General features: G+C 39.8%; 1 protein-coding gene across 1 annotated transcript in view; it reads right to left on the bottom strand.

The window, feature by feature from the left end:
* The window catches only part of LOC306969643 (netrin-1-like), a 42,603-nt gene that overhangs the window by 11,798 nt on the left and 11,993 nt on the right, over positions 1 to 18,812 (bottom strand). The window contains exons 2-4 of the mRNA XM_079565330.1: positions 10,895 to 11,083; positions 2,868 to 3,017; positions 992 to 1,048 (exon numbers count right to left, since the gene is read on the bottom strand). Coding sequence (XP_079421456.1) covers positions 992 to 1,048; positions 2,868 to 3,017; positions 10,895 to 11,083 — 396 coding nt within the window. The remainder of the gene's footprint in view (positions 1 to 991; positions 1,049 to 2,867; positions 3,018 to 10,894; positions 11,084 to 18,812) is intronic.

Here is an 18,812-nt window from a genome sequence, read left to right as displayed (position 1 = left end):
ACATAACACTCGCCTAGGAATCCCCAGACTGCTGTGTGCGCTCGAATCATTTGAACTTCACAGCAGTCTGGGGACCAAGGCCGAAATCATCTTTCGATCAAGCTTTAGACCGTGTTCTAAATAGTTTCGCTCAAACGTTTACAGTGGGTGCGTCATACGTCATCGGATACAATTGATACGATTGGCTATGGCTACGTTCAGACACATATGATAGACATTCGTAGCGCCCAAAAAACGGCTGTGGACAATCTTAAACCACACCTCTCCTACGAGAAAATTAATTGGTGGTCCCCAGACTACATCACTTGTGAGAACACATGAATTAAAATTGTATATATATAATCATTGATTTTGCCAAAATAAAGGCTTCAAATGTCATTAAAAATCTTTAGATTGGATTCAAACTGGCAATAAATCAAAATGTATTAGAAAATTATGACAGTTTTTTACATTCATTGACAATACCAAAAATGATGGTCATTTTTTTTAAAACAAAAAAAACAGCTGCAGCTTTGACCAAATTTTTTCGTGCATTTGCGGCATTAAAATACAGTATTTTGGCATTAAAAATGGCATTCAATTTGTCTCAGTCTATTACAGTAAAATACTCACTTATACATATTTAGAAACACCAAAGTTTCTGTAAAATCATGTACAATAGGGTCCCAGCTGGGGATTCTGCTGTAAAAGCAATTCTGAATCTCAGTGGGATTATAGTTAAATTAAAAGTTATAATCAGGTGTTGAGGACAAACCAACTTAAAGACAAGTCTGTCAAGATTCTCGAAAGCCTAAGTTACACACATGGAGCGATTACATTTGATTTCTGTTTTCAACATGAAGAAGAATATTACAGTGGGGAAAAAAGTATTTGGCCAAAATCCAATAGAAAATCTATGGGGAACTGACCAAATACTTTATTCCCACACTGTATAATAAAAAAAACAATCAACACTTCATGGTGGATAACGTATGTAATAAAATGCAGTTACCTGAGTGGTCCTCGTAGCTGTTGTAGCTACTTGCTGTTGGTGATGCGATGGGGATCTCTGTGAAAAACAACCACAGGCTCAAATCAACACAAGCATTTCATGGGTAAATCATTTCAAACACAAACCTATTCACCATGCTATAAATTGCGCTCTTTTATGATAAAAATTAAGCCAGAACTTGCTGTCATGTCCACATTACAAGAGTTTAAACGTGTGCCACAGTTTGAGTAGTCTTAAACTTTGATGCCGCGTACAAACTCTGGGTCAAGTGCAGAGAGAAGCTGTCAAAAAGCCTGTAATAACATATCCTAAAATATGCTAACAATGTGTAATGATTCCCACTAAGATGGTTTGTGCTGAAGGCCCAAAATGTCATGTTTCACCCCTGTGAGCACCTCTATATCGTAACAGAAATTTCACCTTGAGTTTTATTCTATTACCCTTTGACTACATTGGGCTTTTGTCGCCTACATACGCTATCGCCCTGGGACAGCACGTCTTGGCGAAGGCGCTGGAGTGACTCCCCGACGGCTGGTTGTAACAGATAGAGCCAGCAAACAGCCAGGCTTTGAGTCGTGTGGATTTATAGCGGAGATACATTTGTTCAGAGGCCGTGTTAGGACAGAGGCAGCGGGCTGTTTATCCTTCTGCGCTCGTACATTTCCTCATAATGGCACAGCGGTGTGAGCTGGACAGCACATTAGAGGGACTCACGGATTTATGCCCACATTTATTTAGCGGAACGTGTTACTCCAAGGTGGGATTACAATGAGACAAAGGCATAGTCGGCGTGGTGAAGTTTGATGTAAGGTACGAAGAATTGTGTTTCTCTTTCCTGATTTCGTAAACATTACCCACAGTGTCCCCAGATATATGAAGTTCACATATTCAAATCGCCTAGCCCCAAAACCACAAAGATATTTAATGGAATACTGAAGTTATTGTTCACATATTGCCAGAAGTCACCTTCTCTACTTTTCATATTGTTTTTAGCTAATGATAATCTATAACAGTGGTTCCCAAAGTGGGGGTCGCAAGATGATTTTGAGACAATATTTTTTCATTTCTGACATTAAATTTGATGTATTTTTGATTGAAAACTGTATATTTAAGTGAAATTAACCTCTTAACCCACACCTGAATTAAGCACGTTTTCTCCAGTTTGGCATTTCCCAAATCTAAAAGCTTCTTGACACAAAAAAGCGACAAATACGCAACAACAAAAAGCTACAAACAAATGAGTAACAAAAAAACAAGAATGTGACAAAAAAAAGCGACAAAGAAGTGATGAAAAAATGCAGGAAAAAAGTGACAAAAACTGGACAAAATAGTGGCTAACGTGAGATGAAAAAGAAAGTAAAAAAGTGTTGACAAAAAGGCAACAACGCAATGAAAAAGATCAGTTTTGTAGGTCTTAGCTTTCAAATGAGGTGTTACCCTGGCCTATAGGCTGTGAGCTCTAGTCCAGAAACTTTTTCGATTTGGGTAAAGCTGAACTAGAGAAAATGCACTTGGTTTAGGGACGGGGATAAGTGTTTTATCCGAATATCAAAATACAGTATCTGAACAAACATCATTAAACCAGATTTGAAATGTTTTGTTCCTTAAATTATTCTAAATCAGAAGAGGGTCCCGAGTTGTAGATTTTGGGAAGTTTGGGAACCCCAGGTCTGACAGCAATTCCTTTTTCTCTCAGTGACATCGACTTTACAATAAACACATTTCACACATTTTCCGTGATAAATAAAAACATTATGGAACAATAGTAATCAATATAAAGCCAGGGCTGAGCCTAGTTTGGATCTGCTGGATCTCTGCATTGAACCTAAATGGGATTGTATTGTATTGTATTGGAATAGTGTTGTGCAGGTCGTACTTATGCAGGGGGCGATGGGCGAGCGGCTCTGCTGGTAGCCTTTAGCACAGCGGTTACAGGTGATGCCGGTCACTCCGTCCTTACAGGGGCACTGGCCGGTGGTCTGGTTACACGTCTTGCCCGCCGCACCCACCGGATGGCAGTCACAGGCTGTGGACACAAACGACAAGTACTTTTTACGCCCGCTTCCACTTTTCAAACAACATGGACGTAAGGGAACAGAACCAGTGTGCTTTTGGTGAAGAAGTGAGGAACCTTCAACAACAAGCAGATGGAAGGAGTGAAGAAGATTATTTGTCTGGATAGCATTTTTGACGATTTAAACCAAAAGATGTAGAGCAAATGACAAATCTTTCTGGTGGCACACGAGCCCTGAAGTTGTAGTTCACCAAAAACTGCTTCAGCTTCTACTACACACACTTCATGAGACACTTTATTCTGGAACATGTTGAAATCTGCAACATCTACGTAAATATATAACAAGTATATAGAGATCACTTGATCACATTTCTTTAGATCAAATGCTCTTGTGAGAATGTCAAGCGACAAAACATTTGCTGCATTTTCCCATAACAGTGGAAACATATTCAAAAGGTTACTGCACTAAAACCCTCCTTACATAATATACAGTGTGGTCTAAACATGTTGCCTAATCACTTACTTGAGCAGACAGTTTTCTGTTGCATTTGGAACTGGGCCTTGTACCAGCAAAACCTCAAAAGGTCCGGCCCCACCCAACTATACGATTGCTCATTAGTTCTGGAGTAAATATGTTCGTTTATCCTCATATAACTGCACAGTTTTGTGTTTTAGATGGACTTCAGAATGTGTTTATTTGACTTTTTGAAGTACTTTTGCATAAGAATATCTTCTGTAGTTGTGTAGTGCAGGTGTAGTTCAGGGAAAAATGTGGATGTAACCACTCCCACTAATTTGAACTGTTTTGTTTGACCTTTAGACCTTTATCCATTTTTTCGTCTGTGTGCGCACTTAATATTGAATTTCCTATGTAAAGCTGTTGGGCGAATACAGTCTGAATAATGTTGCAGCGTTAAGGGCGGAGTGGGCTGCTCTTCAAAGCCTGTTGAAGCTGTTAGCGAGAGGAAGGCACGCTAAATCGAGCTAATTTGTTTTTCTGGGTGAGCGCTGTGCCAAACAGTTACCACGAAGCCCGCTGTCTGAAGTGCCCGGCCCGGCTTGTTCTATTACACGTAACTGCCGACTTTTAGCACCAATTTATCAAACCGCGCGCTACCATAACGACTGCTTATTACTCATTTCAGTTTGAAAACACCAACACCAATAAAATGTTTTCAAAGTTTTGTCACTTCCAGGAACGCAACGTAAGGGAGTGGTTAAAGTGTCATATAAAGTTTTATGAGGAAACTAAAAAGGGGGAGTTGTTGCAGTCGTATCTTTCTCAAAAGATATGACACAAATGATTACACGGATACGAAACAAATGACGTAGTGGAAACAAAAATGGGTTTCTAAATCTGCTTTCTATTCTTTTGATGTTAATATTTAAAGTCAAATAAGTCTGTGTATGAATACTTTTTTGTCAAGTGTTGTTTGGTTTTCGCTCCCTCTGCAGGCAGTTGTGGGAATTGTCTAAAAAGAATGAAGGCCACCAGACGTGCTAATAAATGTTTGTTTTTTTTATTTATTTTTTCATTACACAGAGTGAAAGAGGGTGAAGAGCAGGAAGAGACTCAAACTCAAGACTGAGGCAAGAACAGTGTTTTGCCAATTGTGCAGCAGCCTTAAAGGGACTATACAGAGCTTAAAAATGTTAAAAGTATGTATTTTCCTCCCCCTACATGTTCCAGCCATATCCTAATGTGTAGAATGAGCTCAGACCTGTTCACCACAACTGCCTCTAAAATCCTGCACTGTCACTCAAAAAGCTGTTACTTCCAAAATGAAGTCATGCACAAGCTTAATATAGAACCTGCAGTTACACGCATGACCTGAGGTGGAAGTAGTGAGCATAAAATGGCCAAATTTCATCTAGTGTCTTTAAATACCGGGTTATCAGTTGCATATGATAAGTTTGAGTTAGAGACTGGTCAGAACAGGTCCAGCAATGGGTCATAGATATTGAAAATATCAGGTTCTGATTCATGATGCGACATTGTTCAGATTGGAACCGATTAATGTTGCTGCCATCAAAGAAGAAACATCCAAATCAAACAAGATTAACCAAAACTGCGTGATTGACACAAAAATGCTCCAGGTAGGTTTTTGATCATAGGGAACAATGCCATAAAAAAAAAAAAAAATGTCCTTAGAAATGTCCTCTTTAACACAATCCGAAACATTAATGTAGAAAAGTATCATAAGGAATAACATTATCTGTCTTGTGTTTCCTCTCCTGGCATATTGCTCTATGGAATCATACTGACCACTCAGTATTGTGAGTACTTTATGCCAAAAGAGGATAGGTTTTACACATTTAAGGAGGTAGTAGACATTCGAAGGTGCAAATTGCAGTTACTCATGAAAAAGTAACTCATTACTTCTTACTCCTGTTGGTAAAACGCTTAAGGTCCTTCCAGAACTCCCTTGACACCATCACTTGACCTAAAAAATCCCATGTGGACTATAATAGTTTTCGGGGTCGTGCAGGAGAGCAGTTTCCCAAATGTTTGCATGTGCTGCTCGGGGTTTCTGAGAAGATGGATTATACCCCTGAAGTGCTCAGAGGTTCATTCAGGAACATGAGGTTTGATACTGAAAGTACTGAAAGTATAAAATGGTTCAAAAAAGACATTTCTGCAATGAGATTATTGAGCTTTCAATCATCTTATGATGTTGTTTGCGCCTCCAAGACACTCCTATTTTCTGTTTTAATGTTTTACCAGATGCCCTCTGCTTTTGCAATGGGTGGTATGGGATGTCCTACCTATATAGCACTGGATACACTTATGACACACTGAATTGAGTACACAATTTCTGAAGTCCATGCACTTTTACAACTCCAGTGCATGAGTCATCTAACATTACGTAGCTGATCAGTTGAGTCACATCTATACAGCAATGAACAGGAAGGGCATCCGGCATCAACAGAAGGGGTTCGTGTCCGGGATCTTGTGTCTCTCACGCCAGTGGGCATTTTGAGAGTTTGGGCCAGGGAGGTGAAACTTGGTGGAGGCAGAATGGTAGTAAAAAGACAGCAGATTTCCTCTTGGCTTGTTGGCAAAGTGCAGTATTTCCTGTCCAAAAACAGCACACCTCAATGGCTGGCTCCTTTAAGTCAATATTACAGCAATTTAGGGGATGTCACGTTATGTCACCTGAAAACTACAGGTTATTTTAGTTTGATTTGAATGTTAGCAGGAGATGTTGCTTAAAGTTCATATCATATCATGTGTTATTGTGACTTTTAAACCTTGTTTTAGGCACATAGGCATTGATTTCTTATGTTTTATAACTTGTGTGTGGAAAGGAAGCGATCCCCCTCAGCAGTGATAGTTTGTATCTCATAATTTGATTGGAGCGAATCAAGCATGCTAAAAACAATATGCGACAATATACAATTATTCCTATTTGGTTATATTAAAAACCTGATACTGAAATCCTCTACTTAGACTTCATGTTTTTAGACCCTGAAGCAGCAGCAGACTCATTCCAATGCTCTCAGTCAAAGCTGTGTTTGAACATTCATCAGGGTTTAGGTCTGTGTTGTGTTCAGGTAAATTCCATTCATTGCTCATGATACAGAAAGGTGCTGCCTTTGTGTACCGCAGCCTCTTTACACAGATTTTTGAAGACTAAAAAATGAGTCAGTTCTGTACAATTATAATGACACTGTAATAGACAGGGTGACATTAATTCTTCCAGAACCCACCGTACCTGAAATTGTGTGAAGACCCCAAAATACTTCGATGCCACTGAGCTACTGTCGTCGCGATTCCCCCTGGGAATAGCAGAGAGGAGCGCAGAGCTGCTGTTTGCTTGAACTTGTCCTGACTGACCTTCCTCCCTGTTCTCCTCAGAGCTGGCCTGTCTAAATGTTTGGGCTGGCAGCGGCGTGAGGTGTTTGTCATTTCTGAGTGTGTCTCATCTATCAGGCTGGGCTTTAGTGAAACTGCCACCAGCGAACATCAAGCGCAGTATTTGTGAGGCTCTTAGACGGCCTGAGCTGTGTGTTTGCATTTCAGGAAGGGCTGAGTGAGTGTTTGCTGGTACAGAGTTGGAAATATCGCATTAGGCTGATTGATTATGGAAAAAAGACTTCATTACATTTACATTTGACATATGCTTTTTTATTAGATGTATTAGTGCTGACACTAAAACAGTACAGCACAGATAAAGGCTTATGAAGAGTTGTCTAAGATTATTCTTTTTTTGTTTACATTCTCTTTATCCTAGGATACTTTGTTCCAAATTGAATGAACCTGTCACAAAGTAGGAGTAAAGTAAAGCAGATTCAGTTCCAACTTGATTATGATCTTATAATGGGCCCTCAAACTCAAACTAATATTAATGATTTAAAAAAAAGGGAAACTAAAACATAAACATCATTGTCAGGGGTCTGAGAAGTGTCCTATTAATTCATTGGTTTGATTGGAAACTCCCTTTTCTGAAACACATTTAAAATACGTAAAACTCAAGAAATAAACTGCCAAAATTAAGACCTTAAATGTCATTCGAAAGCATTACATTTGATTCCAACAGGCATTAAATCTATATGTCTTTCATAATAATGACATGGCTCAATAATTCAAGAAATGAACATTTGCTTTTAAATATCCAACATTCCCATGTCTCCTTTGTTTGGGAATCTATTAAAAAACATAAATCCATGTTCTGTAAGGAAATTGTGTCTTGGCATTAAAATGCTGTTAAAGGCATTGAATTGGATTTGCTACCATTATAAACCCTTTATAGCCAACATACAGTATTCATCTGCTGCACTAAGTTTGTTAACATACTGCTATTTTATTTTTATTGTTCTAAAGAAAAAAACAAAGTATTGAATATTTTCTTCTTCCTAAACTGCTTTTGAGCAGTCATTTTCGTCCTTGTCTGTTTTTCCTGTGGACTGATGTTTTTCCTCCACAAGTTGCTCAAATAAAACCAAAGAATGACTGAAAAGGGAGATGGGCCTTTGTGTCCCTCACAGTAATCCTGAAGCTGTCCCACCTGTGCTGAGAGGAGCACAGGGGAGAGAATGCCCCACTGCTGTGTTTGTTTGGTCTTTCTGTCAGGGAGAGAACCCACACAACTCCCAACAACCTCACGGGTCACTTCACTGACGGGAGGACAGGTGGGCGCTGAAAGAACTCCATTAACACCTCGCTGTTCGAACACGACTCCTGAAGAGTTGCAGAATCCAGGATAGATTTTTCCATGCATATTTTCCATTTCAGAATTCCAAGCTTTTTTTCCAATTCCAACAAACTGTTTACAAACTGTGACTTGTGTCCGTGAAAAAGGCTACCCAAATAAAAATTAAATTCAGGACCATGCTCCAATTTGTTTCCAGTAGTGGAGTAAAATTAGTTCTGCCCTCCATCAGTATATTGTAAAGGCAGACATTTATGAAAAAACAAAACAAAAAAACACTATTACGCATCTAATTATAAAGCATAATTTATCTTTACTGTGGAATGAGTTCAGGCCACAATTCAAACTTTACTTTAATCTTTTCAAGAGCATCTTAAAATGCATTTTAACATCATTCTATAATTTAATGTCATTACTTCAGAAGGGCTGAAGGGGCGAACATAATTTACTCATAATGAAAGAAATATCATTGTTTGTGTACGGTCCACAAACCTGCCATTTGCACCAATTTGTAATAATTGTGCGCATGTGATTGATTAACCACTAAAATAAAGATGACACATTATAATAACTGCAGCAGAATCGCTGCATTGGCTCCCCGTGTGTTTCAGGATCGATTTTAAAGTACTTTTAATGGTTTTTAAATGTCTTAATGGTCTTGGTCCTTCTTATCTTTCAGAACTGCTTTTACCTTATGAACCTTCACGGCCCCTTCGCTCCTCCGGCAGGGGTCTCCTAGTTACTCCTAAAGTGAACAGGAAAACTCACGGTGAGGCGTCTTTCCAGTGTTACGGCCCTCGCCTCTGGAACGACCTGCCGGAGGAGCTCAGGGCCGTAGAGAACGTTCATGTTTTTAAGAGCAGGCTCAAGACCCACCTTTTTAGCTTAGCTTTTAACTGATATTTATTTTTGCTAGGCCTATTTATTATTATTTATCAGCACCTTATAATTAATTAAATTGACATTTAATAGTTATTAATATTTATTCTGTATTTATGTATTTTACCTCTCGGTCTTATTTTTTTATTATCCTATTATTCAATTTTACTTACGTACTTTTATTTATTTTAACAATTTTTATGCTCTTCCAGTTTCCTCTGGAGGAGCCCTCTGCCTCGGGAGCGGTGATTGGCTGTGGCTGCTGGGGTGCTGTCTTGTGGGTGTCTGGATGGAGGTGTGGTGTTGTCCGGGCACCCTGTGTTGGTCCCTGTGGCTGCAGCCGAGGTGCCGCTCCCGATGCAGACGGCTCCTTGGATGGTGTTCCCTTACCTGGTTTATCTGCACCCAGCCTTATCTTAGCCTTATCTTAGCCTTTTGTCCATAATCTCCACTGTTTTACCTTGAGTGTGTATTGTGTGCTTGTGCAGTGTGTCTCTGGGGAGGTGGGTGGGGGGAGTGTGAATGCTACAATGTGTCTGTTTTTTCTGGAAGGAAGTGGGTGTGAGAGAATGTTTTTAAATCTGTAAAGCACTTTGTGTTACATGACATGTATGAAAAGCGCTATACAAATAAAATTGATTTGATTTGATTTGAAGAGAGAGAACGTTAACAACCCTATACCTGACGAAAGGGGGAGCTAAAGTTAAAACTGATAGTTGTGTTCATTCCTAACATATTTCTTACATCATGATTCTTCACAAGGATGAAGACGTTTCACAGCGTCCTTCTTATAGTAATGCTAACAAAAACTTGCTTTGAAGCTCAAAATCAATAAAAATGCTTTTTAATTACATGGACAGTCTATTTTCTCCCCCACAAACCACTGCATATTTTGCACAATAATTGTATACAATCCAAAATCCAGGTCCAAACATCTGCATTTGGACAGTTAAAAGGCAAGTATAGAATATTCTATAATACTGAAAACAACATACAGTGAGAGGAAAAGTATGTGAACACTTTGGAATTTCTCACATTTCTGCCAAAACTGGTCACTAAATGTGGTTTGATCTTCATCAAAATCATAACAATAAATAAACTGTGTCTGCTTAAACTAATACCACTCAAACATTCAAATGTTATCATATTTTTATTGGCCACAACATGTAAACATTCACAATACAGCGTGGAAAAAGTAAGTGAACCCTAGAAATCTCACTGAACTGCAGCAGTTTTGTAAAGAGGAATGGTCCACGATTCATCCTGATCGTTGTGAACGTCTAATCTGCAACTACAGAAAAGCAGTTGTTGCTGCAAAAGTAGGATCAGCAGCTATTTAATATAAGGGTTCACTTACTTATTCCATGCTGTTGTGAATGTCTCAGGTTTTTCAGCAAAATATCATGATAAACTTGTGAATTAATTTTTCTATTGATGATACCATGTTGTCCAGGCCCTGAGGCAACAAAACAGCCTCACAATATGATTCTCCTGCTCCAGACTTCACAGTGGGGATAGGGTTTTGATGTTGATGTGCTGCTCCAGTTTTCCTCCACACATGACGTTGTGTGTTCCTCCCAAACTATTCAACTTTGGTGTGCGAAAGAGCTCTTGGATGCTCCACAGCACTGCTGAAAAAATATTATGTGGACTGATGGACCCAAAGTTGAATAGTTGAATATAAATGTGAGAAATTCCAAAGCATCACATACTTTTTCCTCCCACTGTACGGGCTTGTATAATGTAATGAAGTCACATTGACCCAAGCTATTAAAATCCCACAAAAGCTTCACACACTTCCGTCTTGTTAAGCGATGTATAAAGATAAGATTATAAGTACAAAGTGAGCTGAGTTACCTTTGCATGCGCGTCGGTGTGAGATGGACTTGGTCATGTCCCTGTAGTAGCCCTCTTTGCAGTAGTGGCAGTGGCGCCCGGCCGTGTTGTGGCGGCAGTTGAGGCAGACTCCTCCGCTGCGGCGCCCAGACAGCTTGTACAGCTCCATGTTGAAGCGGCAGCGGCGAGCGTGCAGGTTACAGTGGCAGGCTGCAACACAAATATATGTTGTTGGACATGTGAGCTTGAGATCTGGGGATAATATTGTGATATAATTGTTTATTATTGATTATTTTAATAAGCCATTTCAACACGGCACATGCCATTAAATGTAAACTGATTGAGGGCAGGTGCTAATACAATGGGAGAGGAACCATTTTTGGTGTTTCCCTTCATCTTGTGAAATGAATTTTGCGTCACATATGAAGCCTTAGTAAACGAATGCATGAAAACCCTTTTTGACCAAGTCCTGTAAATTGGTTTGGATTTGCACCCACTGTTGGCAGGAGTGGGAGTAAACCAAGTTTTGAAAGGAAAGTGTGGTGCAGCATTATAGCCGAGAGTTGATGTATACAGGTAGGTGTAATTTCCTGCTTGGCATTACTGCCTGTCGCACCTCCTCCGGTGCCCATGGGTTCCTTGATGAGTGATTCTAGAACAGTCTTCTCAAAGCACTCCTTTCTGTGATCACTCTTCATATATTAGGACTGATCTCTTTATCCAGGAAGTGCAACAGTCAGATTTCCATGAGGTCACATTGTAAGGATGCCTTTCCCAACTCATGGGCTGATGACATGATACACTGTGACATGTGTCAGTGACCCGTTCAAATAAGTATATTATCCGAATATTCTGTGGTAATTAGTGAGTTTCTGGTAGATTATGCTTACTGTTGGATGTAAATACTTCTGGGGAGGAGGCGTCTCAATAACGTTATAGGCAAGTCCGCCTCATGCTAATTTGGTGAATGAATGTTTCAAATAGTGCCACAAATATGTAACAAAAAACTACATGAATACAATTGAGTATCTGGATTTAACTTGATTTATTTAAAATCTTTAATTATTTATTATATATTAGCCTTTAGCTTCCAGACATACTCCGACCTTTCTAAATGCAGACATCTCTTCGCTGAAGTATTTACATCATATATCAAGCTGTTAACACAAAGCAAGTGATCATCTACCAGGAATTTGTACGTAATCTTTAGATAACGTGAAATGTCATTTTTTTAATGGGTCTGAGCTAATCTTCAAAGGAATAGGATGGGAAGTGCTGGAAGTAGCGGAGCCGCATTGTGCAAGTTTTTTGCAAATTCGGAGTAAAATGCTGATACATCAAAGTTGGTAAACTCGACTTTGTAATCTGAAGCTTGCAAAATGTGCATATGTGTGCCTTTGAATCAGGATGTGGAAGTACACGCTTTTTTTTTGGTAAGTATACACGTAAACCCTGCCATAACCAATTAATTTAGGCGCTTTAACCATAGCTAAATCGCTGTGACACAATCAGAGAAATGCACAAATATCCACAGCCTTTTCTCTAATGGTGGATCTTGTTTCACTGTATTGGGACTTAAACACGCTATTGTGCTGATGATTTCCCTCAAGTTGCATTGGTCACAGTCCTCCCAGGCTGACAACCGCAACTCTTTTGCACCACACTTCAAATATGGCCATTTTGTAATATGATCATGTTCTGTTACATTATATCCCCAGACGCATTGTTTGGTTATAGTGTAAGAAGCCAAGCTGAGCAAATGCACTGAACAATTCATCACTAAAAAGTTTGGTTGAACAGTTGCATCTGTTCTATTGGTATTAATGATATTGTTTATTATGACAATTATTTCTTACAAGCTAAAGACAACTGGAAAAAAAAAAAAAAAAAAATCTTCGTTGTACATCATTTTTTTAGTATTGACCTGCATCCAGAACAGTTACAGAGGTCAGAAAGTGGTAATTGCAACCTGGGCCGTTCAAACTGCAATTAAACCTAAACAAAAGACACAAATAAGCTCATCCTCCAACCAGACTGTCCTCACTCTAAATCTACCAAATCTCAAGATGGTTTATCACGTGCTGAACCGCTGTCACCCATTGCCCCGGCCAGGTTTAACCCCAGGGTACAAAAGGACACCTTTTTCTCGGACTAAAGTGTACCCCACAGTACCTTGCCTCAACCTTAAACTTTTGATCCAATGGTGATTTAGCACTAAGAGTTTTGGTCCAGTTTCCCACATGAACAAAAGTGTGTATATATGGAGACCCTTGCTCAAGCACCTGTTAGTGTGTTTAGCCTTTCACCTCTCATGATGTCAGGCAGGAAAGCATTCTTCCGTTCCCCCGCACTCTGAACTAACTGCTCTGTATGTGATTTATTGGCTCTGCTGTTTTCTCTTGTTAATATTGACCCTTTGGGCTATATTTCTCACAAGCAACAGAAAGTAAAGGAAGAGTAACAGCTGCAGATACAATAGTCATGTGTAATGCTTGTCATTTATGTGTGTAATTGTGGTAGCCCATTATACATGTTACACCTACACCTACTTTAAAGTACCTGAATTCATGTTTTTCTAGTTGAGATGAAATTTATATAAAGAGTTGTGTTGTGCATTACCAACATTAATTCTGCAGTCTGCTCCCAGAAAGTTCTGAAACATATAAACCCCTGTGGAAACAAGGGATGTTATAGGCTTCAGGAAAGTTAGGAGTGAATTTGGACCACAATATGGACTCCCTCTTGACTCCATATTAATAATGTAGAGAGGATTAACAGTCTACTTTCAATATGTCTATGTGATCTATACATACAAGTGCTGAGCTTTACCAGTTTGAGTCACATACTTGGGTGACTGTGAAGGTATAATCAGTTCAAGTACGCGTTCTCTTTGAAACCAAATGCATTGGTGGTGTTGTAAACCATACTCATTCAGTCTTTATTAAGGACACAAGAGAGAACACATGATCCATACTATTTTAATTCATAATGAAATCCAATTGCACAAAATGCATTTATGCAAAGGTGTCCGAAATACTTTTCAAAATCCACAAGAAATGACACTGTCAACAATCTGAAATTAGAAAGTCCCGCTAACTTGCTTCTTTTCTAAACCACCCATACTCTCAAATTTCACAAATCTCTCCATCGTCATGTTATTACAGTGCGATAAGACTGCCACATGTGCTCCACTCTCAACACAAAAGCCTCTGCCCACCTGCCAGCCTGCTCTCTCCCTGGCTCTAAGACAAGTGTGTCTGGCTTCAACAACACTCTTTGAATGGACCCCTACACTCGCTCACGCACACAAACAGAGGTGTTGCACAGCTGTCAGCGGCTTATCTACCTCCCCCTCCTCTCCTCTATGTGTCTTAGCCCAGATGTTATCTCCACCTAAGGGAAGCAGGGAAAATTAAACTATAGGGGTTTTTCATAAAGGAAGAAGATGGAATGTGGTCGTGGCTGATGCTGGTAGTGCAGTATTATTCTTACTTGTTACTTGCAACAGTGCGTATCACATTCCAAGACATTTGCATTCTGGTTTTAGAATTTAAAACCACACTATGCAGCATTTCACCCAATAAATAGACTTACGGATGTGTTTAATGGTGAAAAATACAAAATGTTGCCAAAGGTATTCAAAATGTCATTGATTCTCAACAACCCAAGACCAGATGATACTTTGCTATGTTCCAATTTGTGCCTCTTTTGATTTTTGAGCCCCTGCCCCTCTGTAGCTCCCTTCACGGCCCTGTGAAAACGTATGGAATACAAAGGCCCTACATTCTCATCAAAACATACTCGGAGTGGTGTTCTCACCCGGTGTGGCTTTGGGACCCATCTTAAGTGTATCATGGCAATCTCTCAAAACCATCAACTATTACTTGAAATAATTTGCTGTTTCTACATATAATAACTGAAGAGTTCAGTTGATTTAGGCATTGAAGTGATGTTTTCCTATCAAAAATAGATTAATCTTGGGGTTCGGCAAAGGCCTGCAACCCACTGAAACTCACTTTTTTTATCCTGACCCATCAGTTGAGAACCACTGTTCTATACACATACGTAGATTATGATTATACTGCAAAAATATGAATATCAAAATATCATTACAACAATGCAGAAAATAGCTTCATGCCGACTACTCTCTTCTAAGGCAAATATATATGGCTGTGACATATGATAGCCACTGAAAAGTGTCTCCAAGTGCTTGTCCTCACACTAACCCAGTATTTTGCACTCAACACTTTAAATAGTGACAATAGCAAAGCTGATATAATATTTTACTGGTCATGTTACATTCACTTCATGCTAGACATAAAAAGTGCATAAACATATTAGAAAAAAATAGCAGTTCTTTGCCATAGCATTCAGTTTGCTGAAAGTGTAAGATTTCACTTTCAGCTTTGTCAAAATAATAATGGGAATAATGATACCCAGGCATATTTGAAATCCTGACCAGCCCAGCGTTTCTCTTTCTTTTCTTTATTCTCTCTTTTTTTACATAGACATTATAGTAATGTCCATGCTGAGACACCAAATAGATGGTTTTAAGCCTCTATTAAGCCTCTATAATGTATGCACAGTCCAAAACTATAACAGGCAATTGCAATCTCTCAGCGGGTATTAATCATAGTGTTTAGTCTGGTGCTTTCCCTATCTCTGCATACTTTCTACTTCGTTGCCTGATAGAACCGTACCTCTTACCCACTGAAATAACCATAAGCCTACGATTTGAATAATTCTTTTGCAAACACGCCATCTCTAGTGCCTTTTTTGCAGGATGGATGTCTCTGCTGTTGTACTTTCATTTCTCTTCAAGAGCCCTCTTGCCGCTCGGCTTTTCCAATCTATTTCAGCTGAAAGTGTTCTCTCAGGCCTGTAGTGGTAGAGCCTAGCGCATCAAAATGACACATCCTACACGCTCCGCACGCACTTCACCCACCATCCAACGCCTGTACATGATCACGAATGAAGGAACGTGATTGGCTACGGCTTGAAGTGGGGTCAAATTGCAGCGGCACTGTGCTTTCAACAAGTGTCAAGAGCATATGTGATCGGCGTGTTGAGGAATGTAAAAACTTCTTTAGATATGGGCCGCAAAGGGATTCAGGGATGATTGGTGTTTGTTCAGGGGCAATTACCAACGTGGCGTGAGTAGTCCAGGAAAATCCAAACCCAAGGTATGTCTGTCGTGAGGGGATAGGTAGACTTCCGTAAGCTGGTGTAGCGTTGGAGTGTTTGGGGTTTGTGTTAAAGCTTAAGAGTGTTTGAAGTCCAATGTTCAAAGATTTAGAAAAAGGTCTATGTCACCAGGCCATTAGTGTTGTTACAAGGTGGATTCATTTATCTCCATCGGGAAACTTTGTTTTGGATAACCCATCCCTCAACCAGTGTCAACGGGCAATGTTTCAGGGGTAGAGAGCATCTTGGCCCTGGAGAACCTAGCTGGAGAATGCGCCAATTAAACTCTCCCACACAGTAATAACATGGTAATAGGAAAGAAGTAGCACGGTAACTTAAGAAATGTGATGGTACTTGTGTAGTCTGCATGTTTACCATTAATTTACTTTAGAATGTTAGAGAAAGGGTTATGAGTATGATTAAATTAACATGAAATAAATGTGAGGTGTGTCTTGGCTTCTTGTATAATTAACATGTTTTACATTGGTATTTCCGTCGTGGACTTTATATGTTCTCGCTGCGCCTTTGGCTTATCGCCCAGTCAGCTTCTCATGATTCTTTCTCAAGATGTGGAAAGAATATCTCTGCAATCACTAGCAAGCAGAGTTAGCGCAATATTGATATAATCATAAATAGCTGATGGTGTGTGTTTCTTTGACCTGCTATTGAATGTAGAAACTGTGTCCACCTTGATTAGCCATCGCTGATATTTATGTTGCCAGATCTTTTATTACATTTAATAAGCTGATGGGTCACTTGCTGTTTGTCAATTAGCAAGCTAATAAAGAGCGCTCATTTCTGCCTGCAGAATAGTCTAAAATATTCTTTAAAGTTTTGCATATTTAAGTCTGCAGCTCTTCAACGAAAGTTATACAATGTTCCTTACATAAAACTAGTTCTATACGTGGGTGAGCTGTGAGTGCTCCTAAACCTTTGACATATTGCGCAAAACAGATTTAGAGTGGATGTTTAAAATACAGCTGTGATATCTGAGAGAGGGAATGGTGGGCTAGACCTACATAAAGGAGCAGTGCACTGGCCGAAGTACTGACCGAGACTGACAGTGGTTTACGCAGTCAGAAAATCCAGAAAACTAACCAGATAACCCAATAATCAGAATCAGAAATACAAAAATGTGGAATTTTCTATTCATTAGAAACTGATATTTTAACTGATATTAACAAAAAAAATTACAAAATAGCACAAACAAAAGTATTATTTTGGTTTGTAGACTTTATTACAGAGGACTACTCCTGTGGGGAAAAAGCATGGACAGACAATTAGAGCCGGGACTCAAACCCATGGCACTATGGATACAACATTGGACTATGGACTATGTGTTTTCATTTGAGAAAAAATGTGGTCTACATGTAAAGTTATGACTGAGACCTCAAATACTAGCGCTAAATGGAGCTTCTCAGGTTGCGGAAGAAAATGTCTCTGTGATTTAAAGTCTGTTAACCACAGTAGAGTGGCAGTATTTCACATGTCTGGTGATATTTTTCAAAACATTTTGATCACTATCTTGCATTTTGTTGGCTTGAAAATTCTCTATTGATCTAAAACTACTGTTAAACGTTTCCTTATGCTTTGTTTCCCCCAACCCTTGCCATCATGCCCCTGCTCCTGATTAAAACATTATGGGTCAGCAGATGTAGCAACTCTCGGACATCGACGCCAGTATCAGAAGTTGCTGCAGTGTAGCATATTTGAAAATGTGAAGGAAACTATTGTAAATCCAGCTTTAGTTACATTTCATGAAGTAAACCTCATCCCATATCCTCAGGGCCATTGAGCTGCCGCCCCAAGCTGCAGACAGCAGGGGCCCTCATGTTCCGACAGTCATCTCACCTCTGGAACCATGCGGCAGCAGCCCAGCAGATAAGAGGTGACAGTGGCTAAACTGAGGCTAATGAGTCGACACGTGACGGGTGTTGAAAGGTTATCTGTCCCATCTGAAACAGCCTCTTCAGTCAGCCGAGCACCTTCTTGTGTCTGTGTGCAAATACTGACACGCGGCAAGTTTCCTACCGCCATGAATCTGTACTGCATGCCAGGTCAAGAGGGATGGAGATAAGGATGTTTCTTTTTTTTTTTTTTTGATTTTTAGACTGGAGTTGTATTGAACTTCGACTTAAACTGTTTTTGTTGGTAATTTATTCTTCAATCCTGTCTGTATTTCCTGAATTTTGTTGCATAATAGATGTGTCCACATTTACAAAGTCCATAACTCATCACTGGATCCGTTCTAAGCTGAGCTGTGTTCAAAAGTGTGTTCAAAAGTGCATTCATCGTGGCGCCATGGGTTTTCTGAACAGTAGAACTTTTCACCGTTTTGTACCCAAAAGAGTGTTCTGTCCAGTTCAAAGTAAGTACCTTTTATTTACTCCTCTACCTACCACTGTGCCGTTGTGTCATGTTGCAGATATGTTCGAGGTCTAGTAAGGACATTCCATGCCTCTCTCCCCTGTGGTGTAGTAGCAGGGCCCTAATAGAATCCATTCACTTTCTTATAATACATGTGTTTGTAGTCTCTCCCTCCAAACGCCCCGCGCTGATGTCATGAGGGCGTTTGGTCTCTTTTACGGGCGCCGGCCTCTCTGATCTGCGGTGGAGATCAATTAGCAGAGCAATCAGCCCTCCCACCTTCATTGTGCGCCAAGATGCTCGTAAAAACGTGCGTGTTGCCTGGAGAGCCGGGAATGAATGCACCAGAGCAACATAAACAGCCCCAAGCCGGAATGGAGGACTAGCC

The sequence above is a fragment of the Gobius niger genome, assembly GCF_951799975.1.
Source record: "Gobius niger genome assembly, chromosome: 10".
NCBI classification, from domain to species: Eukaryota; Metazoa; Chordata; class Actinopteri; order Gobiiformes; family Gobiidae; genus Gobius; species Gobius niger.
Note: the sequence above shows the minus strand (reverse complement) of the source record. Positions and strands in the feature narration are given on the sequence as shown.